General features: G+C 43.9%; 1 protein-coding gene across 6 annotated transcripts in view; it reads right to left on the bottom strand.

Moving 5' to 3' along the window:
* The window catches only part of MTA3 (metastasis associated 1 family member 3), a 122,868-nt gene that overhangs the window by 36,094 nt on the left and 61,412 nt on the right, over positions 1-25,362 (bottom strand). For all 6 annotated transcript variants that reach the window (XM_062620928.1, XM_062620929.1, XM_062620931.1 and 3 more), the window contains exons 9-15: positions 24,112-24,300; positions 19,067-19,141; positions 14,018-14,076; positions 11,702-11,826; positions 10,384-10,535; positions 9,356-9,578; positions 2,369-2,455 (exon numbers count right to left, since the gene is read on the bottom strand). In XM_062620928.1, coding sequence (XP_062476912.1) covers positions 2,369-2,455; positions 9,356-9,578; positions 10,384-10,535; positions 11,702-11,826; positions 14,018-14,076; positions 19,067-19,141; positions 24,112-24,300 — 910 coding nt within the window. The remainder of the gene's footprint in view (positions 1-2,368; positions 2,456-9,355; positions 9,579-10,383; positions 10,536-11,701; positions 11,827-14,017; positions 14,077-19,066; positions 19,142-24,111; positions 24,301-25,362) is intronic.

Here is a 25,362-nt window from a genome sequence, read left to right as displayed (position 1 = left end):
TTCTAATAGGCTTCCTCACACCCCAGAGGGGTTATGAGGCATTTCAGGGTTTTGCCTGACTTATATTATCCTACCATATTACTGTATTATGCAGTTATAGTAGTTAGGGTTCTTTTAGTTCCTGCTGCTGCTCTGATCCTTGCTCTACTGCTTAGTACTTCACTGAAAATCTCCTGGCTGCTAACCCGGAGAGCTCCAAAGAACCCAAATTACCCCATTACCTGCACAATAAATAACCCACTGGCCAGATCCAGACTGCATGGGCATTTCTGAAATAAAGATCAAACAGGAAGAAGCAGCAACACTTGCACGATACATTAGGAACCCTTCTGGTGAGACCAGGCTGCAGCCTCAAACAAGCACATGCAGCAACAACTCTAAATCTTCTCCCCTTTCCACTAATGAATCAAAACCCCAATGCAAACAACAGGAAGTTGAAGCCTCCTACCCTGATCACTTAAATAAGCATCCTGGATTCCAGAGGCACCTCTGAAGCTGCATCTGCCTCTCTCATCCCATCTCCTCAGTATGCATCCCAGCTGGAAACATTAGCCTGGTTTCCCCATACTGGGGAGGTAATACAGGACACTCAATTAGCCAGGGCTTGCACCCTGGGGGGTTTGCTTAGCAAAGCACAGTGATGACTGCAGAGACTACAGGGGATTAGCCCCAGCTCTCCAGAGGACAGAGCCTACTCAATGCTCAGCCTACCTCAGCTGTGGATCTGGCAGCCAGGAAGCAGAACAGGGATAAAGGGAAGCGATGACCCATTCGTGCAGGGCACTGAAATCCTCTCTGCCTTACCAGTAGGGCTGAAAGCAGCATTGCCTTGAGACACACAGTCTGCTCATAAATGTCTGTGGGAATGGCATGGAAGGCATTTGGAAAACAAATGCCTCCTGCATAAACTGTGACAGGATGCTTCATAGCAGATGTTGTGAGGAAGACCATGCCAGCATTAATTATCCACTCAAACAGACAAAAATCCCAAACAAACAAGAAAAAAAACCAACCCAAGCTAAATGGCAAACAAGCCAACTTCATACAACTAATTCAGATGCAGGTATTTACCTCCACTGAGCACACCCCATATCCCTGGAACATGTGCTATTTGCCTTCGCTTCCCATACAGCCAAGTGCTAAACAGGCTCTGCAGGTAGCTAGTATATTTTTGCACTGTTAATCTACAAAACCTTCACCCACGTACACAGAGAATCACAGAGTGCTTTGGGTTGGAAAGGACCTTAAGGCTCCTCCAGTTCCAACCCCTGCCACGGGCAGGGACCCCTTCCACTGGAGCAGCTTGCTCCAAGCCCCTGTGTCCAACCTGGCCTTGAACACTGCCAGGGATGGGGCAGCCACAGCTTCTCTGGGCACCCTGGGCCAGCGCCTCAGCACCCTCACAGGGAAGAGCTTCTGCCTTAGGTCTAACCTGAGCTTCCCCCGTTTCAGTGTGAACCCATCACCCCTTGTCCTGTCGCTGCATCCATTTTTCGTTATCCAGTTTTCTGAAGTTTGGATTTTGTTAAAACCCGTGTTTTAGAAGAGCAGTTATAACCACATCAGGAGCTCATTTCTACTTCAGCAAGTCAAGAGACTGTTGCTGTTCCCTCTGGTCTACTACGAAAAACCTCTTGTTGATTGAAATCTAAAGCAAAACATCTAGACCGAGCTCTGCCCTCAGCTTCACTGCTGTACACTGGGATTAATGCACTTCACTGCTTCTCTGATCAATTGACTGATCTCTGTTTGAGGATCAGCAGAAAGCCTATGGGGTATCTCGGCTCCTACAGGCCTGTGTAAATGTTTATATATAGTCAGTGGTGGTTCCTTGCAGAAAGGACAATCTTCACTTTTTTTTAATAAGGAATCACAAATTCCTAGGATGTCTCCTCTCCCCATTACCTTACATGAGCCTCTGGTCCTCCTGGCTGTGATCTCAGCACTGATCTCACCACATCTACTACAATCACAGCATCAGATTAAAAGGTCAGTGCCTGAGTGTGGCTGAGGTCTCCTCCTTTCAAGCACACAGGAATACTGCAAGTGGCTTCCAGGGGCAGAGCAGAACAGCACTGAGCATACTGAGAATCTCCCCAGTTGGAACCCTTTTTTCCATTCCTTTAGATTACCAGACTATTGCTCACGTTCTAAATTACACCAGGTTTTACTCTGCTGTTTCAAGCCAGTAGCAGAAGGGCTTCTGCCTCCACCCCCCGAGTTCTGCAACTGAGAGAGAACTAGAGCTTTTATTCCTTTATTAACTTTATAGTTTGCTTGTTACTAAAAGCATGCCTCTCTCGTTCTATGTGTATGGGATTTTTACGTCTCAGTGTATGCTGAGTGCTCTCTGAAGGCAGATACATACCTAAATACCCAATGATACACGACAGCGGTTTCCTGGCGCTTTTTATCTTCAGAGGGTTTCCAGCAAGCTCACAATGTCGATCTGCATCTGAGAAGTTTAAAGAATAAAACCCAGTTTCAATATTTCAACACTACAAATAGAATCAGGACACAGCACAAATCTCTTCCCTCCTTCTAGCACATGTCCTTTTTTTCTCCATCAACGCTCACAACGATGGACAAGCGCAGGCCAGGTCCTCACGCATGGAACTGATGTTGGTATTTTTTGGTTTAAAGATAATGTAAGTTGTAAGACAAATGTGATGGCAATTTTTGCTTACAAAGTCTTTCTGGAGACAGTCAGCAAGGCAAATGGAACATGAAAACATCAGTATTAAAATAAAAGCAGCAAATTAAACATAATTTACACTGAATCCTTCCCTGCTCTCTACAAGCTTGTCTGGCTATAAATAGGGTAATGGAGAGGTAAGAATTTCAAGTTAAGCCTACTGATTCTGGTCATGCCTTATTCGCATGGTGTGGCAATCCATGTAATTCTGAGTAAGTAAAAGAGAACACAGGGGCTTATCATGGCAAGACGAAGGTTAACAAACACCACCTCAACACAGGAACAACCAAAAAAGACCCTTCCTTCGCTATAAACTTTTGAACAAAGTGGTCAGTTGTAACCAAGCATCACAGAGCTCAAGGGGCTCAAAGGCAGCAGACAAAAAGCAGCTCAGTAACTACCTTAAATGTGATGCTACAAGGAGGAGCTCACACCTTTGAAGGCACTGCAAATACACAAGCAGAGAATCTGTCTAAATGCCCCAAACATAGAAGCGTTACTATGAAGAAGTTCACGCTTAGACAGCGGAGTCAAACAACTTAAGGCAAAAATTCACAATTCACTCGGTTTCAGTAAATAGTTGAGACTCCTGGAACTACAGTGCCTCTTTTTAAACTACTCAGAACAACTGTGTTGTGTGTCTTCCAAAAGCATGTAAGTAATCCCCATATAGGGCTTCCAGTATCCCTAGAGCAGAGGTATTCTGTTTGTACAAAACTGCATCCCTACGTTTGAGTCTCTAGCTCTAGAATTCCCTCACATGCATTGCTTCCCACACATGCATACCTGTATGTACACCTCTGCATAGGTTTCACACACACGCATGCAGAACCACATTTTCTAGCAACCATTACAGGGACTAGATATTCTGAACAGATGATGGTAATTGTAACTCCACACTGCCTCTGCCTTCTGTTTGACCAAAATGTTCCTGTTTGCTTCATCCCAGCACACGACATAGGAGTACACAGTGACACGAAGAGGGTAAGACACAAGACAGATCAATGTGCAATCTCTTTATACATTCTATCTAGCTCTGTGTAAAAGGGTCTGCGCTGTAAAACAAGCCACTGACTCATGGTGAGGTACTAATGTGCTGACTGAGAACACAGACTGCAAAGGGAGCACAAGTCCCAGGCTGGAGGCAAAGCATGCTCACCAAAGGCACTCGGTGGGTGTCCCAAAGTGCACCTACCTATTAAAACAGCTAAATACATTTATCAGCAGCAAACTTTAATCCATAATATGGTACTGTCATAAACGATGTAGTCCAGTTTATGCTCGTTATGCACTACATAAAGAGAAGCATCAAAGCTGGATCATGTATCACTCCCAAGTGTAAAACCACAGCATAAAATTTAGACAGAAAAGCTGTCAAAACCAAATTGAAAACCAAGTCCTAAAATCAAATACGGGCTCCCACAGGAACAATGAAAACCTCAGGAAGGTCAGGGAAATACTGGAAGCTATGAGGGAAAAAAAAAAAACCAAACCTAAAATGAAATAAAGGAGTATAATATTTGATAATGTATTTTTTCAAACATACCAAAAGCAGAAAGTACGCTACTGCTGTAGCAACAGGAGATGCTCAAGGTGTGAGGACAACATGCAAGGCACAGGCACGGCCAAAAAGCTGGACACGTTCTTTGCATCGGTGTTGACTGCAGAACATAAAGCAGCTCAGTTCCAACACGCTTTGATGAGGGAAGCGTGAGGACTGTGTCACATCCAGGTGTCCACAGGAAGTACCACAAAACTGGTTAGTGAATGAAACCAGATTCCCCAGACGAGGTGCAGTGCATCCAAACAGAAACCGCTGAGCATGTACTCTACCGGTGGTTAACGAATGCTTAAGCTGGGCTTGGCTCAAGAGAACAAAACCCTGGCAAGTGTGATAACACTCTTCAGTAAGTAGGTCTGCAGCCTGGCGAAAGGGCTGAGCTATTAATAGAGGCATAAAGTTAAATGTGGAAACACCAAGGGAGCCAACCAAGACCTTGTAAAGGGAAAACGTGTTTAATGCTCTCACATTATCCAGTGGTGTGGCCTTGCAACAAGAGGGACAACTGCAGGGAACCACGTCCAGAGCCTGTGCTGAGTTCTGGGATCCCTACTACACGAGATGCTTTTGGAGCAAGTCCAGCTGCTGGAGACACCAAGCTGGTGTCTGGAGTGCAGGACACACAGAGAACCTGAGAGAACTGGGTCTGGTCAGCTTTGAGAAGGCCAAGGGGAGACCTGATGGCCATCTGTAACAACAGAGCAGCAGAGCATAGACAAGACCCAGCCAGACCCTTCTCACGTATGCAGTGACAGGACGACGTACTATTTCTGTCTGTGGCAACAGACACAGCCTGGGAGATGGAAAACTGTTGTTGGAAGTAAGGAAAAGACTGTTTACTGTGAGGTTGACCCAACGCTAGAAGAGGGAAGCTGTGGAGTCTCCATCCTTGGGGGACACACAGATCCCATCTGAACAAAAGGCCCATGAGCACATGAACACGCAGGGGGTAGGATTAGAGACCTCCAGAGGTCCCTTCCTACCTACATGTCCTGTAAAGCAGCGACTGCAAATGCCACAGGTCTTCCAGGACCCTCTGGAGGGATCACGACACGTACACATGCAGCTGATCTGGCAGCCAACATGGCACTGCAACTGGCTCTTCACAAACCGTGTCACCAGACTGTGAAGCTGTCCCAGGGTTAAAGAGAAGGTTGGTTTTTTTTCAGGGATTAAAATTAATGGTCTGTGTAATCCCCAAAGGATCAGCGCTGCTCAACATATAAAAGATCAGGAAAAGAGGTGATCAGAGAGCTAAAGTTTCCTGGTAAGAAATTCCTGAGCATAAATAAGCTAAAACCGATGGCAAAGTATATCAGCAGCACCATGCAATAAACATAGGGGTAAAAGACTAACGAACAGACGGAATGATGAGGTCCAGAGCACCCCCATGCAGAAGAAAACCCATGGAGGCAGCGTTAACAGCGTTCTAAAAATATCTAGACAATACTAAAGAGGGGTCACTTGAGAGTAAAATCAGAGTATTATAAATTATGATAGGAAAATAGGAAACAGGTGAGACTAAAATTAGGGAAGACCTGTCTCTTGAAGCGTGTGTAACCGGGGGCACTACAGCCCTAGAGAGGATACAGCACAACTAGAAAAACTCCGGGGAACAACATTACAAACCACAGGGGGAAACAGATTCTTCACACAGTTTTAAACAGACCAAGTTCTTAACCTAGAAAGGGGATGACTGTCATGGGTATTAGAGGTCAATCAAGTCGTGAAGGCTGTAGAGAAGATGACAGTGAAGGAGGCTTCTTCTTTTAGATCTGAAAGGGGATTTTAAAAACTAGATTTCTAAGTCTCCAAGGCTTGGAGAGAGGTGAGGAGTTGCATCTCTTTGACATGCCATCATCTCCCTATCGAAATTCAGATTATCTAATAAACATACTGTGCTCTGTGGCTTCCCTGAATTGTATTCTTGCAACTTTGGGACAGAAAGAGTGTGTTCTTCTCATTATTTTACTGGCTAATAAAACGTGGCACAAATTGTAATCAAAGGTAACAGCAGAGAAAGGATTTTCATCCCAGTGGCAGCCAAAGCATCTTCCACAGCTATCAAAATCAAGGATGGAAAACAGTGCTTGTGAACGTTACTCACCTCAGACGAATGGGCAGTTTGATGTCAGTAAAACACGGGCCGTGTGCTTATAAGACAGATCAGTAACATTTTGCATAGTCTACTTAATTTTCACTTGTCTTTGCTTTATCAATCCAGCCTGTAAGAAACAAGTGCTGTGTACCAAACTTGTTATTAAATCTGCAGATTGAAAGGTAAGTCAAGTTTTGGTTGTGATCACCATACCCATTTCCAGATAACCGCATTATACAGATCATACATTAGCATCCACTGAAAACATTTTGACAATCACGTCTACACAGACGGAGTGCAGTTACCCAAATTTAAATTACTATAATTAACACATAAGAGTTATCACGCTAAAACTGTACCTGAGCAAGGGGAAAAGATCCCTCAGAAACCCTCCTGTGCTGAACTAAGAAGGTTCACATATATCAACATGCTCATAAAGCTGGAAACAGATCCAGTCTTGCCAGCGACTGCCTGGAGAAGAATGCCCACTTTGGCTCCCTCTAATTCAGAGACCTTCCACAGCCAGGGTAGTTTTGCTTAACTTTCAAACTGAAAAGAAGGTATTTTGCCTAATTCCGAGGATGAGAATTTCCTCCTACTGAAACAGTCCACCAATTCTAACTGCTTCTAACAATCCACCAGACAAGTTTATTGCCAACATCTACAGCGAGTCTATTATCTTCAGGCAGAACCAGGTTTGAGGTTTCCATGATGGCTTTTTCCCACTGTCTCAGAGCTGGGAATGAGTTTCACTTACAACCTGGCGCTACGAGACAACATAAAACCTGGTAGGCTGCTGGGGAAAGTGTGCTACCACCCCTTGTCTTTAGATTTTATGGTTTCTGAGTGTCGGTCTGGTGCCTACTGAAATATAACTGAGAAACGCAGATATGTTTTGAAGCACTGGTTTGGCACACACAGAGTCAGGAGAGTCTGACAAAGCAGCTAAGCAGCCATTAGATTCAAGTTTCAGCACACCAACATGGAAAACAAACCCCAAATCCCTTCCTGGATGTCCTAACCATCTCACGCCAGGTCACATCACGGGCAACCTGACACTTTGGCCAAGTTGTTACCTAAGCATGGTTGTCACTTCTGGACCACCTGCAGACATTCATGCAATACTGTAATTACTCAGTGGTATTCAACATCTGAAATCATCACTGGTAATGAAGCAGCTCGACTAAAAATGAAAAGATCTAAAACCGACAAGCTTTAAGAATGACTCACATCAATCTCTCCTTAAGAAAGGATCCAAGGCGTTCTCAGGAAGAGGGAGCCTATTCAGTTGTAACATTAAAATCTACAGTATGCACTCACCACAGGTCAGAAGGTATAAGTACAGGAACAAAACTAGAAAACCTTTATCTTTAAATTTACTTACTAACCAGTCCTTACCAGAGTAAGGACATGCCAATAACAATGCAGGTAAGAGCACTGTACAATTGCACAAAGAGACAATGCCAGCAACAGGGTGCGTGTGTGTACGTATAGGTACACACAAACACAAGTTAAATCAGCTATCATTTGGTTTCTGCTATTTAGATAACTGCTTTCTTTTCCTTCTAGTTTTTCTCTTCCTTAAACTCAAGCTCCAGCTTTCAAACTGAGTTACTGCAGTGAGGGAGAAAAAACGGATATGGATAAAAACCCACGAGGCTCAAGGGAACTCCATGATGTGGCAGAAATCCGTGCCAAATACACACATTAAGGGGTGCAATTCTTTCCTCTCAGAGGATAACTCTTATTTTGTATTAAGGATTTAAAACATAAACCTTGTCCAGCCTTAGAAATGCTTTTTCCATACGGTACAACCCGCTTGGACATACCATTTCCTTAAACCTGAAAGCTGCTCCTGACTTGCATAGCTTGGAAAGAAAACGGCCAACAGGCCAACAAGCAGAAACAGTCACCATGCTCTGGACGACTGCAGAAGCAGGTCAAGAGTTTTGCATGTGAAGGACGGCCGGTGTTGAAGTACGTAAGGGGAAAATTAATTACTCAAAACCAGACATTAAGCCCCTATGGAGCAAATTTCTTAAAATCAACGCTGACATCACCTGCATCCCAGTTAAGTATGCTGGGAAAATATTTAGCCTTAATCCAGTAAACACGGTTATAAACCCAACATCTAATATCCTAAAAAGGTCTCTTTGATTCCAATACAACTCGCAGTATGATGAGCCAGCAGGGCTCATCTTGGAATACCAAGAACTGCATCTATGGAAGTCTGGCAAACAAAAGCAACAGCACAAGCAGCAAACCAACGCGCTCAGCACAGACACAAAACCTGCTGAAATAGTCAGTGGCTTTGCAGCAGCGCTTACACACATATGCACATAAAGAGAACAACCCATAACCAGTGAACTTACCAGTTCTTTCTATTTTGGCTATCAAAAGAACAAACACAATATAGAATTCTATTTAAAACTAGAAGTTAAAACTGCAACAGGCAAAAAGAAACAAAGCTGCAACCATGATGTAACAATAACCATGGCTATCACCACCATCTGATCACCACAGCAACGAAGGGCTGGGTTACAGGCCACATTTCAGTTCTCTTGCATCCTCAGCTCCTTAATCTTTCACCAACCCCAATGAGTAAAACACGCACAGGTTTATGCTTTCTGCTCAGCGAAAGGATCAACACACAATACGAAAGCAAACTTCTTTCACGCTGCCTAGCAGGAAGCATGGTTTTTCTGTCACAGCACTGATTTCCCCTCACTGCCCTGGATTTGTTATGAGATTGTTTGGTAAGCGAATGAGGTAACAGTTATCCGCTTTTTAACTCATCTGATTTTTCTTGTCCCAGCCTGAAATCTGTTGGAGGCAGCCAGGCTTGATTCAACGTACTGGTGACAAACGAAAAAAAGAAAAATGAAAAGCAAAAAGTGCACAGACAGAAATGTTTATTGAAAAAGAAAATAAAATTAAAAGACAAAAATAAAATGGGTGGGAAGCACAGCACACAGAACTAAGAGTTAAAAAAACATCTTACATTCTGCCTTAATGGCAGCACAGTTAATAGGGACAAAGGGGCGTCTCGCTGCCTGCCGCAGCCGCAGGGTGTTTTTGCAGACCTGACGGGCCAGTTTTGTCCAACACGTTGTGTGAAGGAAGAAAGCTTGACGTGTTTTCACTGCAGACTTTGGGCTCCCAGTGTTACGAACTGGAGTCCCCTGCGTGGCCTGCCGGGACAGGTGAGTCCTAACATGGGAGTCCTGCAAGAACACCGAACAGAAAACGGTCACGCACACATGAGAACTGCAGCTTCAAACGATTACACAATTTGGATCAATTCACAGGGCTGAACATACACACACAGTGTGTATAAGCATGTATAACTGTCCTGGGTTCAGCATGGGAAGCACTGTGCAAAAAAATTGAGCTTATGTATGAAGCTGTAAAAAAAACCCTCTTTTTTACAAGGATGCTGGAGAGGGACTCCTCATCAGGGACTGCAGAGACAGGACAAGGGGTGATGGGTTCAGACTGAAACAGGGCAAGTTCAGGTTAGATCTGAGGCAGAAGCTCTTCCCTGTGAGGGTGCTGAGGCGCTGGCACAGGGTGCCCAGAGAAGCTGTGGCTGCCCCATCCCTGGCAATGCTCAAGGCCAGGTTGGACACAGGGGCTTGGAGCAAGCTGCTCTAGTGTGGGACATCCCTGCCCGTGGCAGGGGTTGGAACTGGAGGATCTTAAGGTCCTTTCCAACCCAAACCACTCTGTGATTCTATTGTGGGTGGATATACAATGCCATTCTAGATGGCATTTTACAGGGTGCACACCATCTGACTGACAAGATGACATCTGTCCACCAAAAAAATGCATGAAATGGATGTTTGTTGATCTAACAGTCAAATAAAGACAAGGAAAATTAAAGACAGGAGAAGGATTAAGGAATTGAGCTTTGTAATACCAAAGTTGAACACATACATAAAAAATTCATACCATTAAATATTCAAATCACAGCAGTCGTGTGAAAACCCCGCATTATTGTTTTAGGAACATTTATGTCCGCAATCCTACCTCTGTAGGCTGGCTGGAAGACAGTTTATCATCATCTGTCTGTGTGGGCATTTTCAGGCCGCCATATTTCTTCCAATAAATCCAGCAAGATGCACACAACCTACACTGCATATTCGGAGGACCCCAAGAATACCACTGGTGAGACTGTGGAGCTAAGGAGAAGAAAACAGCACAGGTAAAGTGGTGCCCCGCTGCAGTCAACATACTAAATCCAAACGATGCAACAGATGGGTTTATATGGCCACAATATATGGCATTAGAAAAGCATTTTAACATAGGTATTTAATACATTTGACACGGAGGAAGTAAGAACTTGAATTTTGAGTTATGTTTTACAAAAGCACCCCAGAAGTCAACTGCAAATGGACATTTCGAAAGTGCTTCCCTATTTAATTCTGAACCAAGGACTTTATGTTGCCAGGAAGACATCTTCTTCCGGCAGACTACCAAGAAAAGTCCTATAAATCCTCTATTTCTGATCTTACGCAGGTTTATTATGCTGCTTGTTACTTACTAGGGTTAGTTAAGATCTGCTTTGTTGCTCAAGTCATGTAAAGTGAGTACTTATAAATCAAGGTCCCCATATGAAAAGGAAAAGCACATCTGCTGAAGTGCTATGGAAGATGTACCTTTATCTCGTGTGAAGACTCTGCAGAGACAGTAATTTAACCTTTTTCCTTTTCTTCTGGTAATCTTCCACAAGAAAACTCTTCTTTACAAAAACGTGATTTGAAAAACAACCATTTTAATTTAGCTGGTATTTGAGGACAGGCAGCCACAGTACCATACAGCAAGGGTACGTGAAAGCTTTTCCATTCCTTCTGGAGTTTTTAATATCTCCTCTCATACAACCTATGCAGAAGGCTGCTGTTTCAAGGAGTCCAACAGGGACCATCAGAAACACACCAAATAGTAGGAAGAACTCAACACACCCCTACCTCCCAACAACAATGGGGGGACACACAACACCAACACCCCCCCCCAAACCAACTCAAAACCCCTGAGCCTTGAAGAAGAATCAGAATTAACACTGAATCCAATATTCTGAAGGGAAAGGAATAACCTATCAGGGCCATCACATTCTACTGCTCCATCTTTCCGTGCTTTCTGAATTGCTAAAAAAGGAACAGATCATAAAAGTGCATTTGAATGTTAACATTTCATCACCATCCTGAAAGCGACTCTAACTTATTTCTGCTACAGAAGTCAATGAAAGTCACCCTCTGTAGCATGCAAAGTCAGAACCAGTGCAGATTAATATTAGCCAAACCCCCTGAATTACTAAAATAAAAGAAGAAAGAAAGAAAACTTTACTTACTATAGCAGCTTTCACAAGCCCGACCTATTAGCGAGGCCTGTGCCTGGTAAGAGGCTCCCATTGCTCCATTGACTGCAGCAGGTTTCCCATTGTTGCTGGATATTTGATTAGGATTTGGTTTGTTGCTTTAAATACAAAAGAATAAAATGGATTTCACCAACCTTTTAGCCAACATGAAACCAACCAACCTAGTCCTGGAATTCTGATGCCTGGTGACAACATCTGTAGAACCCGGCTCTAAACCACAAGGCTGGTCTCTATATTCCTCTTGCATTTTCAGCACCGTCAGAGCCTTGCTACGTGAAGAGCTGCTTTGATACTCAAACTCATAGATCTTTCTGAAATGCTCTCCCGTGGTCAGAGCTACTTGGCAAGCTAGTGAAAACTCCAATGTCAGGTCAAGCATCAACAAAACCTGACACAGCCCAGGGGCCCAGGCAAGAGACGAGGCTTTACAAGGTGAGGCTGGATGGTTATTGGGTTAAGTGGAACAACTAAGAGAAGCAGCACTGCCTGCAATACTACAAGGCTGTCCAATCCCAGAAGACAGCATGAGATTATTGCTGCCTCCTATTTCAAGCAGAAGCACATACTTCCACCAGCTGTAGTAAATGTGAATGCAAAGCTCACCTGCATAACATCAGGCTGTTCTGTCTGGGTTCTGTCCTAAATTACTTTCAGAGAGGCAGAAGAACTGGATTTGCCTTTTTTTCCCCCTCTTCTTTTGGTTATATTGTATTATTTAACCTACTAATACTTCAGTGAAGAAGGGCTTTACAGGCCAGTTAATTCAGAGAGAATCAGTGTGTTCCTCACTAGGTTAAGTACAGTAATCCCAAACTCCAGCTTTGTGGGTGTTAGCCACCCCTCTGACAAAACAATGCAGGGCTGGATACACTGATACCCCCCAAATCATTCATTACTTTGGCAGCATAAAATGTGTTCCAGATTAGCTACAATGACTACCCGAAGAAACCTTTGGTGTATCAACTCTCTGCTCCAAACGCCTGTAAGTCTGCCTCCTACCTTCTCCTTTTTCACTGCATTCAGTGAGAGACACAATTTCCAGATGCCCTTTTATCAAGTACTGGGGGCTCCGGGTACAAGAGAAGGGATCGAGACGTGATTACATCTCCCAGTCCCTCCGGAGAACATCCCGGCAGAAGCCCTGAACTGCCCACATGGGCCAAGGAAATTAAACTGAAAAAGCATTCTGTAAGGAGTGAGCATCTTTCAGTGCTCCCAAAGCAGCCGCTTCCCCGAGGGAATGAGGGAACACTCACTACCAGAGGTTTCAGCCGTTTTTGAACGGCATCATCCATTAGAGACCTGAGCTTCCAAACGCACATTTCTCCAGAGATGAGACTAAAAGAATGAATTTAATAGTCTGCTGTTTGTGTTATTAAGTCTGTTTATGAGAGAAATGTCTGCATGCAATATGGAAATGAAGTTCTATTGCATGCAATTTATACAAGTCACTGAAAAACAAAGAGTGTCTCTCATTTGGTATTCTAGCATCATCCCACAATACAAACACTCCTAACAATGGGAAATTCACATATATGTAAGCTGAATGTACCCACAGGAAGCCTGACAGAACATCACCTGTAACCCTGTCTCTTCTCATAATCTTGAGGAAATTATGAATATGAAAGAGACATCATATCGTGTTTCTGTGAAGTACATGTTAACAAAAGCAGGTATAGCAAGGAGTTTAAGTCTAAAAACCCCCTCAGAGGAAAACAGATTTCATTGACAAGACTTTGGTCGAAGATAAAACACTTGGGGCTGTGTGCTAGCTACCTTTAATTCACAGCCAGAACATCTCTTGTTCCTAGCTGAAGAACAGATTGTATCAGCTAGATAAAACTCAGAGGGGAAAGTATCTCACTTTACTTGATGTAACTACATTAACAACTGCTTCTATGCTGAAATACTGCATTTACACAAACAGGAGGTATTGTGCTACAGGGATTGGAAAGCAACTGTTCTGGAAAACCTGCTTTCTGAATGGTAAGGCCCTTCTTGCATGTGACAGCCCTCACAGCACTTGATCGCCCTTGTGAAACTTCTCACCATTCCAGAGCAGGCAGTTTGCAGGTCCATGACAAAGGGCTCAGTGAAGTACAAAGGTTCCACTTGTGGAAAGAGCTTGTGATTTTCTGATTATATCTCTATATATTGCTTGCGTGCAACAAATACTAAGAAAGTAACCATTAAAAAGACGACAAGAAAACACCATGCACGTAACTGCACGTTATTGTTTCCATTCTACCTGCACAACCTTCAACAAGAAGACTTTATTGTTATACTCACTAGGTGGGGATGTACACTTGTTTCAACTTGCTCTCTGCTTCAGCCGCTTTCAGGCGTTTCTAGTTGAAAAACCAACACATTAAAATAGTTCATTACATTCAAACACAAGATTTCAGAACAGTGCACACAACCCGTCCCGAAACTACTTCTGATTTGCGATTCCACAAGAGCCTCCAGAGCAAGCGCAGGACTCAGCAAGACGAAACCCCTGCAAAACGAGTTCCCTGGTTTTATTGTTAGCCTGAAATTGCAATACACTGTCCTCCCCATGGAAACTCCCAGGCCTCACATACAACAACCAGACCGTCAACCAAGCAATTACAGTGGACGCCGATTACACCTACCTAAACGTTGTGGCCAACCTTAATTGCACAAGAAGTAGGAAATAAATGCATGAAAGTGCACACTCCGAGCTCCTCACCAGCCGTGTAACTCAATGCATCTTGTGTGCTACGTCTGACCTGAGGCTAGTATTTTACAAGCAGCAGAAGGAAGAGGAACAGTCAAGACCACTGACTGCTAGAAATAACTAAACATCTGCTTCCTTTCAGTGCCATTAAAACTGTAGCTCAGAACAGCAGCAGCAGGACAGCTACGCTATCATCAAGATCGTCTGTGAGTTTCCTAAATTACTACTTTCTTCATACTTGCAACAAATTCAATGCAGATTGCCCTCAAGTAATACTGCTAACTTCCATAATGCTGAGTTCTAGTTATCACCATTATATTACACAAGCAACTGAGACAAGTATTTCAGCAATGGGCACAATACATCTGGAGCTCAGATGCCCACTGGTTACCTGTATATAAAAGATGAAGGAAAACCCACTGTTTCCCTGTTCTTCCCAAACTCAAGACATTAATTCTGCTCACTTGCTTAAAAAAAAAAAGAAAAAAAGGAGGGGAGAAAAGGAGTTCAAACAAGTTTTATTACAGCTTTATTACAGAGTTGGGGGAAAAAAAGGAGGGACATTGATATCCAGTAGTAATTCTTACCAGTACCTGCCTGCCTCTCAAGATCCCCCCTTTCTTTCTTTATCAGGTGTCTAAAAGTGAGTCCTCCATTTCTCCTACAACAGTCAGTTCTCGCCTCTGCTACTCTCTTTATTGGCTGAGACCCAACCTCTGCAAGGTTCACAATCCAGGAAGGGATTTCCCACCTTGAGAAAAGCCATCAGCAAAGGACTCTGCTCCCGGAGGCTCTTGCCTGAGCCGCGAGGGGCAGGTTCCAGCTTTCCTGGTTGCACAGCCCCAGTTAAGCCTCCCCATGGAAGCAGCATCTCTTTCCCACTGCCGAAAGCTGCCTCTGTCTCATCCATCACCGTAACTCCCACATTTATAAACACTTCAGCTTTGAGGAGCAATCCATGGCAAACAAACTCCTAAGCAGTCTGTGTATGCCACCTCGCACGCAGGACAAGAGCCCTTCTGCATCCAGGTTTCTGCTGTTCACAGGTGCCTCGCTGTGCCCAGTGCTGCAGAAGCAACTTCCACATTCAGTGCAGTTGCAGTCCTTCCCCAGCACCAGGCTCAGCATCATTGTACTACCTTCAACAGGCCCATGGCAACATCCTAAACCTGATACGCTCTGCCTCGGTCAGCTTCTACAGGAGAAGGAGCAGCAGCACCACGCACCGAGCCTCATAAACCGAGTTTTCAATGGGAGAACATTTCACAGCCCCAGCAGAAGAGGTCTCAGCGGTGAATGAACTCTTCCCACTTAAGAGGAAAGCTTCAGACCACGGGCTTTCCACAACACTCTCCTTTTTCTCTGTTTTCCAAGAGAAAAAGCACCTGAGACTGCAGGCCAGGAGGTAACGTGCTCCACTGCATGAATTTATTCACCCGTTCTACAAGAGGATGAATAAATCTCCCTGCACACCTATCAAGACCATCAGAGCAACGTGACGAACTCCATAAAGAGAAAGAAATGGGGAGAGAGGCCTTGAAGCACTGTCAAAATGTAAAGGCATTTGTAAGAAGCTGTGTCAGTGAGAAATGATGACTATACACATTAATTACATTTCAGCACACTTCTAGGACTGGCATGGGGCTTGTAAGGAATGCAGTTTTGGCAAGTGCTTTCCTCCTTTATTTACGCAGAAGCAAATGATATACTGCCTCCTATGAAACAATCACACAACGCCCTTTCAGTAAACGCTCTATTTTTTTTGCATTAAAACTGTGGTTAAACATTGCTCTCTAAAAGCAAAAGAGAACCTTACAGCTCGAATCCACACTGACACATCAACTGGAGGAGAAGAAAGGATGCAGAAACAAAACCATCAACAAAGAGCTGCGATCTCTGGGATTAAACCTCTGCCTGTTGAGAATCAGAGAATGGAAACAGGTAAAGTGTATGGAGGTTCTTCCCTTCTCCTGTTGAAAAGCCTTTTAGCATTGAATATCATACAGAGAACACCAGATTCAGTGGAATTCACCACCTGGCCTTGCTCATAATATATCATGGAGTGGTCACTCTAAGTGCTACATCACCAGCAGTGACACCCAAGGCCTGAATTAGTTTTGCTAGCCAGCCAGGTTCAGCTCTGAGAACATTAACACATCTTATTTCCCTTTGCCTTGCCCTGTCCACACCAATTTAGCACAGTTCAGCTGGGTTTAGCCCAATTCAGACCAGTCCAGCACACCTTAGCCCTGTGGAGCCCAGTTTAGCCCAGCACAGCCTGGTTTAGCCCAGTTCAGCCTACTTGAGCCCAATTCAGATCTGTCCAGACCAGTTTAGCACACTTAAACCCAATTTAGACCAGCACATCCCAGTTTAGCCCAGCACAGCCCACTTTAGCTCAGTTCAGCCTAATTCAGATCTGTCCAGACCAGTTTAGCAGTTAATCCCAATTTACACCAGTCCAGCCCAGTTTAGCCCAGCACAGCCTAGTTTAGCCCAATTCAGATCTGTCCAGACCAGTTTAGCACACTTAAGCCCAATTTAACCCAGTCCAGCCCAGTTTAGCCCACCACAGCCCACTTAGCCCAATTCAGCCTACTTTAGCCTAATTCAGATCTGTCCAGACCAGTTTAGCACACTTAATCCCAATTTAGACCAGCCCAGCCCAGTTTAGCCCAGCATAGCCTGGTTTAGCCCAGTTCAGCCTACTTGAGCCCAATTCAGATCTGTCCAGACCAGTTTAGCACAGTTAATCCCAACTTAACACAGCCCAGCCAAGCCAAATTTAGCCCAGTTCAGCCTACTTTAGCCCAATTCAGATCTGTCCAGACCAGTTTAGCACACTTAAGCCCAATTTAACCCAGTCCAGCCCGGTTTAGCCCAGCACAGACTACTTTAGCCCAATTCAGATCTGTCAAGACCAGTCTAGCCCAGTTAAGCCCAGTTCAGCCCAGTTTAGCCCAGTCCACAACAGTTCAGCCCAGCTTAGCCCAGTTTGAAAGTACATGTCTAAAGCGTTCAGTCCTGTGGTGTACTGCCGTGTTCCAAGTTCAGCTGTTTGAAGTTTACTGAGTTACAAGTAAAACACAGGCATTTGGAAGCACACTCAAGACGTAGATAACCATAAATGTATGTGTTTTTCTCGTATGTGAGGCTAAAAACCCATCACACACCTTGATCCCTGTAACAACAGACTACTAAGAAAGCCCTAGAGAGCTTCAGGAAGGGAGTCTTAGTCTTTCACCAGCCCCTCCAGAGCAACTCCAGGAAACAAGATCAGCCTCTGAGCAACCTAAGAGTGTCAACACCAGTCAATTTGCACCTCAATTTATCCTTACTCCATGCTTTCAGTATCAATAGAATCTTCTCACCTCATCCTTCACTATCATCCCCTCCCAAATCCTTAAGAGCCAACACTCAGCACTGCTAAACTCTCTGGTGACACCTTTCTAGGATCAAGATTAACAGCACAAAAGAAGTGAAAGGACTGGAAATAAACCCAGAAAAAACCATCCCTTTCTGAACAGCACATTCTCTTTTATTGGCATTATGCACAGCACTAAAGGTCCCAGGGATAGTCACCATGTAGTAAAAGCCTTTCTCCCTTACTTTCTGTGACCTCCAAATAAACCAGAACAACCTGAAGCAATCATCCTTCTGGCACACTGGAACAAGATCTGGAGCACTTCCAAAGATGCAGCTAACAGTACAGCTGCAATCATTAGAGCCCAGGATTCATTTTCAACATCACCACTGTTATGCAGCAAGTAAAGCAGCTACAAACTTAAATGCTAGCAAATCTGAGTTCCAAAGAGTATTCTCCTGCCATCTGGGAAAACACAGTTTAGACCAGCCACGTACAGCACCGTTTAGCATAGTTCAGCCCAGTTCAGACTGGCTTACCCCAGTTCAGCCCCGTTAAGTCCGGCTTAGCCCAGTTCAGACCAATATAGCCCAACCCAGCACAGTTTGGACCACTTTAGCCCAGTTCAGCCCGGTTTGGCCCACTTCGGCCCCGTTCAGCCCACTTCAGCCCAGTACAGCCCAGCCAAGCCTCTTTTAGCCCAGTTAAGCCTAGTTTGGGCCAATTCAGACCACTCCAGCCCAGTTTAGCCCAGTCCAGCCCAGCCCAGCCTCTTTTAGTCCAGTTAAGCCTAGTTTGGGCCAATTCAGAGCACTCCAGCCCAGTTTAGACCAGTCCAGCCCAACTAAGCCCAGCCAACAACAGTTCAGCCCAGTTTAGCTCAGCCCAGCCCAGCTCACTTTAGCACAGATTCGCCCAGCTCTGTCCAGCCCAGTTTAGCCCACTTAAGGCCAGCCCATTTAGCCTCCTCCAGACAAGTTTATCCCAGTTCAGCCCATGTTAGACTTGTCCAGCCAGGCTCAGACAGGTCCAGCCCAGTTCAGCCCAATCTTATTGCTGCAAAGCAGCACACAATACAAATAGCTTTAAAACCCCACCCCAGCTTTGTGATGTAACAGAGGATTTGACAATGTGCCCTGGGAAGAGCACAAAACCATCTGTCTAGAGCCTAAAGTATTACTGTAGGCCTCCCACAAGAACACAGATTTTTATGCTTTAACATGTTCCCGTTAGGATTGTGGCAGACTGGTTCATGCTGAAATAGTCATTAAATTACCTGCTGCACGTATCTGTCAGTGGTTTTCCACATATAATAATACTCAATGATGCTTGTCAGCGACTTCCAAGGGAGCTGAAAAACATTGGTTACAAATTAAAGTGGTTCCAAGAAACTGCAAGTGCACATCTTACTAACACGTTAAAATCAAGCAGAGGCGATACACAACCACCAAAATGTCAATGTATCCAATAACTGCATTAAAACCCATAGGCAAGTGAATATGTACAACTACTATAATATACAACCTTTCCTTATAGTTAACAGGGACGAAGAATTACAACAATATCACACATCCAAACCCAACTGTAATCTGTTCTGTTTAAGCCATAAGGTTAAGCACAATGATCACAGCAGAACCCAGACTTCCATCAGGAAACACAGAAGGTAGTGTGTCTATTATCAAGTGTATCAGATGGAGAACAACATCAGGGCTAACACAGCTCATCCTGACAAGACCGTGTTCGAGTCTCAGGATAATGTGGCAAAATACAATGGTTACTGCACTCAGTTCACAGGTTTTTCAAATCCAGCCAATGCCACTAGTTTGGCATAAACCTCCATCCAAATACTCTCAACCACTAAACAAGAACAAAAGGATGCTAGGGACAAACGTTACCTTGAGCAACAAGAGTGGCTCTGACAAGAGGTGTTTCACTGAGATATTTTCCATCACCTGGCAACACGCAACACGGTACGTCCTAGAGGCATGCATTAACACCGATATTCTCTGCTTTCTAGAAATAAGCGTGATATTTTTAGGGAGTCCCAGAAAACAGAGGTGTGGAAACATCTTGCCAACCTTACTCACTCCCCTCTGGGGCTTTCTGCATGTCTGGAGCCAAAAGAACAGGTTCCTGAACCAACGGAGGACACCTATCAAGCTGCCTCTCCCTCTGTGCAGGAGCTCACAGCCAGTTTTCCCCACTGCTTGCTTGTGAACACTTAGAGGAACCGAGCCTGGCTCCCACCTCTGCCTTTCAGGAGCTGGGATTCAGGTCCAGACTCAGCTATGGACGCTTCCTTGGGCAGTGTACCAACGGTGTGTGCATCTGCACTTAATTAAGAAGTTGTAGTTTAACAAGTGCATAAGTTGATGTTTCAATAAACAGCAACATGGTTTGCTTTACTGAAATCCTTTAATTATGCCTTAAGAGAAGTCTACCCAAGCAAAGGCTAGCGACAGAAACGTGTTTGGTACGAGGTGACGGATGAGCTGCTTCTCAGTCTCTAGGCCCATAATCTTTGTGGCATCCAGATGAAACCACAACTACTTGCCATTGCTAACAAGTACATTTCAGCATCTCCATATTTGTTTTCCTTCCTGAGCACCTATTAACACATTTATGCTGCAGATTACCTTTGTCATTTCTCTAGAAACTACTTAAATCTGCTTTAACTATGCTTGTGACACCACTGTGCTCATTCAGCAGGCATCCACGATTAAATGAAGAGAAAATTAAGGTGCTTGTACTGCATAACCGATAATCCTTTTACACTCAGACTCCCGACCTGGAAAACCTGTCTGACACACTCAATTTGGTTATCCCGTATATTCTATTTACCTGCACACATCAATGACAGCACAACAATTCTGTGAAGAGCCAGAGAAGCTGTGAGCAGCCATACAACAATGCACTCTCATTACCAGAGTCTATCAAACACCGACTGCAGGAGGAAATTAGCAAAGAGGTGTCAGCAGTAAAAGAAACAGGGAGAGGGGAATTTTCAGTTCCTGCAGTTTCTCCAGGGTAAACACAGGCCACTGAAATCAGAGCAGCAGGAAAACCCTGGATTTATGCGGTATCTCTAAATGAACATGTTAACTTTAAGGCATGTTTCCACCATTGTCTCAAGCTGGAAAGCAGCTGCTCCTGTCTTCTACAAACGGTTCAAGTCTGATTCCCAAGGTCCTTCCTGCTGTATCTGAGATCTAACAGGTAGATGTTTGTGAAAACTTGATTGCGGAATCCTAAGAACTAACAAGCACAAAAGCTGTCTCTTACGTGAGGAAAACAGTTATAATTGGAGAACATAAAATATTCAGGCTTCTTCCACTGTACTCCCCTGCGCTGTGAGGTAATTACAGTACATCAAGTCAATTTAATTAACTTAAGAAGTTTAGGTTGATTAGGAGTCACACAGGGTCTTAAAGACAGCAGAACCTCAACAGATGAGCTGCTGTAACAGCTGATGAGTCAACAGTTGATGAAATGACTGTTCAAAGGCAAGACTGGTGACTGGATAACAAATGAGCTTCTCCTGTCTATTAAAACAAAGGTAAACTCCTTCATGCCATTTAATTTATAATAATTGTTTGCTTACTAATACTTCATGTTTATAGCTTAATGTTTGGGCTGCACATCGAATGCCAAACAGTGCCAATCCTTCCTTACTAACTGCTGGAAAAGCAAATAAACCTGCCCTTTAGGATATCGTACAAAGACTGCAACTGCTGCCGTGCCTTGCAAACCCAGCCTGATTCAGCAAAGGCAACTCCTGTGGCACAGAATGACTTGAGCAGGCACTACATAACCCCTGTGCTTCAGAAAGCTGCTACCAACCACTTCCTGCTACACAACATGACAATCTTGCCCGTGATGCGGCACCACTGCACGACTGCTTAGGTTCCAGTTTGACCTCAGGCACCACAGGGTCTAATTTTATCATCAGATCCTACGTGGAGACCCGGACAAGTTCACACACACACACTACCAGTGCATTAGTGCCTTTGTCCATGCTCTTGTAACACGTGTTAACAGTACTCACTTTTCAATGACGAGCCACTGAAGAGAGGGAAGATTACAGATAAATGTAGTCTGGTGGCAAATCACTGCTTAAGTCCTACATATTTATACCTACCTCACGCTGCAGAAACTTTTCATATACCTGTAACCTAAGTCGCGAAGGACTATTTCAGAGGATCACTTAAACCCAAATATTTGTTTTCAAATGCCTATAGTTTTAGAATGCTACACAGCAAGTGAGAACACAGTAATTTTACTCTAGAGAAATGAAGATATCCCAAGATTACACAAGTATTAATAACTGAAAGATTTCAAATTACACAGCAATAAATCAAGACTGTGTGCACCAAGTTATCAATACCACAGAAATTGATATGTAGAATAGATGCTCTCCTAACGATGTTTTAAAAATGATATGCCACTTTTCCCACGGCAAAAGAAGTGACCAAGGACAGACTACCTACCCGTGTTAATTAAATGAGGCTGTACTTAGAGCCTCCCATCCATTGCTGCTGCACTCTGACTCATCATTAACATGCCCTGAGTAGGCTGCGCAACCCTACCTCTAGATGTGTGCACGGCTCCCTTTGGGAGGAGGGCATGGAAAGAGACCTGTGTTTTGGGAAGGAAGATTCAGTGAACGAGAGAAGGTACCTACCCGAGATAAAATCTGAACATTTTTACATGGCTTCTGGTAGGCTCATTCATACCTAGCATCTGAACATGGCAAACACATAAGCAATTCCTGCAACACATTACTCCACTGTATTAATGTCTGCATATGCCAGAATTCCATGCTGTGTAACACAGCAATTATACACAGAATAATACAAGGTGAATACCAGAGACAAGGCTTGGGTATACTTGGTCACAAATAGCGTTAGGACTCAACTTGTACACAGACAATAAAACCTCAATTACACGCTTTTGAAAAGCCAAATACTATGTATTAGGAAACATCTACTGTTTTGACTCAATGATCTTACAGGTCTTTCCCAACCTAGCTGAGTCTATGATTTAGCTAGAAGACACAGCTACTGGACTACTGCACAATTACAGCTGAGGACCATTCCTCTGTACGAGCAATAATAAGGAACTGCATTTTACATCAAGATTTCAGGTCTAAAACTCCATCAAATATTCTTTTCTGATCACATTCTCTTGAACTTAGCAGAGCTGTTTCATCCGTGATACAATTTTCAACCTGATGTGATGAATGCAATGAACATTTTCTCCCTTGGGAACCTCAAAATGAAGCACGCAGATATAATACACCTGTTAAAATGTCAGCTCTTCAGAAAAACAATAGCCTTCCCTTCCCACCATCGCTCCATTATCTGGTTCATTTCAGAACTGTGGAAGTGAAAGGAAGACAGCTTAGCTCAGTGCCAAGCCTCATCCCGCTGTCCCACACTCATGGAAGGCCTTCTACATTTACCATACTGCATCATTTTCCCCTCACAAAGCCTATTAATAACCTCTGCAAAGAAAAAATAGATCCGAGCTCTCAGAGTCAAGCAGAATGAGATTGTGGTGGAAATGTTTCAACTGCCTTCACTCTTACGTAAGGGATTCCTTTAGCTCAAATCCTAACCTTCTTACAAAGCCCAACTTGAACTCAGTACAACAGAGGAAGTCTTTTCCCTTGACAGAAAGCAGCTCTACAAGAACTTTGCAAACTACTACTAACAACTCCAGCAAAGTGTTAGAATCAATTTAGTTTAATTACTCTGCGTTAGAGCTCAGCGAATGAAAGCTCTGCTGCCCTCCAGTACCAAAGCCAGTGTAGTTAAAGCCTAATGGAAAACATTTCCTTTATTTTTCAGAAGGACCAAAACACCTCGTAAGTCAAATAACTCCCTGTAGTGCACTTTCAAAAGCTATCCGAATATAAACTTCTCTCTGCTAATCACAGAAGGAAAACCCAGCTTCCCAAAACCACTGAGGGGAGTCAGCCACGGTGCTGCTACTGACTTGCAGTGGAAATTGTGCTGAAGTTCTGAAAAGTTGATGGAACTTGTTCAGATGCTTATGAAACCCTCGGAGAAGTCCTCATGAAGCACGTCGGCACACGACATCCTACCTGGTATTAAACCATTAAACGGGTTATCCTTCCAAAGAATGGCACTGAACAAGAAAGCACACTGATTTTCACTCGGATAAAAACAGATGTTAATTACATGTATCAGCTGCACAGACTTCTCCCTCCTGTAGCTGATCTTCCAGACCTACAGAGAGCAGCTATGCTCACCCATGCGAAAACACAGCAACAGAAAAGAGTACTACTTAAGTACTTACAAAGTCTTGTCGAATGTCATTGAAGTCCTTGCCATACTTTTCCAATGCCTCTTCAAATAAACTAGCTTCTGATGCTGACCACTCTTCCATCTCATCTCGACACAAGACAGGTCCTCCAAGTGGCACTAGGACACTGATGGCACTGCTCAAATCATAGTTGTGTTTATGCAGTGTATCCATTGCATGAAACTAGCATGGAGGCAAGAACAAAACCCACGTTTAAACAGACAGTAGTCCATTTCACTTAATGCAAAGTCAATGCATTATTTCCTATAAGCCATGCAAAAAGTCTCAATTACTGCTGAATTCAGATTCTGTCTTCCTATCACAGGCTGTCTGCTATGGAACATAAGGGAGGTACCTTGTTTATTCGGTAATCTGGGAAAGGAAGTGTCTTAACAAAATGTTTACTAAAAATATCCTCACTTTATTAGTTCCTGCAAGCACTTCTACAGGATCTTTAGTTGGTAGCAATTGGTTCCAAGTAACTCGATAGAGACCGTGGCATATATTGACTGAGGAGCTATTTTCAATTAACCCAAGTTCTAAACAGCAGCTGAACCACTCCTGGGCATCTATGTGCTCGATATTCTCAGTGCTGGCAAAGGAAGCCATTTATTGTTTTCATTATTATCATACTGAAAAAAGAGCAAGATTTTTGTCCCTTACTAAACTCAGTTGTCAGAGATGGGCGAATGAGGTGCCTCTGGTTAACACACTTTCTGCTACAAAAGAGGAAAATCAAAACCAAGTTATAGCATCCTTCCCTTTACAGGTAACCCTGAACGCTTGCATCGCAAACCTACGCTGGGGAATATGAATACTAAGCAACTACATCACAAATCTGGCCCCAGGGAAAATGAGCAACACAGAAGCAGCCTTTCTGACTCAGCGTCCCAGAAGACCCCATCACTTAAACTGTTGTGCTGAAGGAGGTATTAGAGGTATGAAGTGCAATGATGCGTGTGAATGTGTCCCATGACAGTGATGAGCTGTAACTCGTAGCACGCCAACTCTCACGCAGCCCTAAACTCATCTTATGAGAGGGGGCACCCCAAACCTTTCAAGGAAGGAACACTCTTGTGTTATGTGTCAGTATAGCACTTGCAGAGCATTTCCAGAGGAGCTTCTGCATACAAATGTACTGCAAGTAATGAATTCTCCTTGTCTTTTGCCATCTAAGAGTGGCTTAAGTCTTTCTCCAGCTTTCCATACACCTGTTTGAAAGTTTATCAGGCACGAGGTTCTTGA

Source organism: Pezoporus occidentalis, unplaced genomic scaffold (genome assembly GCF_034315485.1).
Source record: "Pezoporus occidentalis ecotype Australia unplaced genomic scaffold, CSIRO_AGI_Poc_V1 ctg225, whole genome shotgun sequence".
Classification (NCBI taxonomy): Eukaryota; Metazoa; Chordata; class Aves; order Psittaciformes; family Psittacidae; genus Pezoporus; species Pezoporus occidentalis.
The sequence above is the reverse complement of the archived record's forward strand: the minus strand, read 5'-3'. Positions and strand labels throughout refer to the sequence as shown.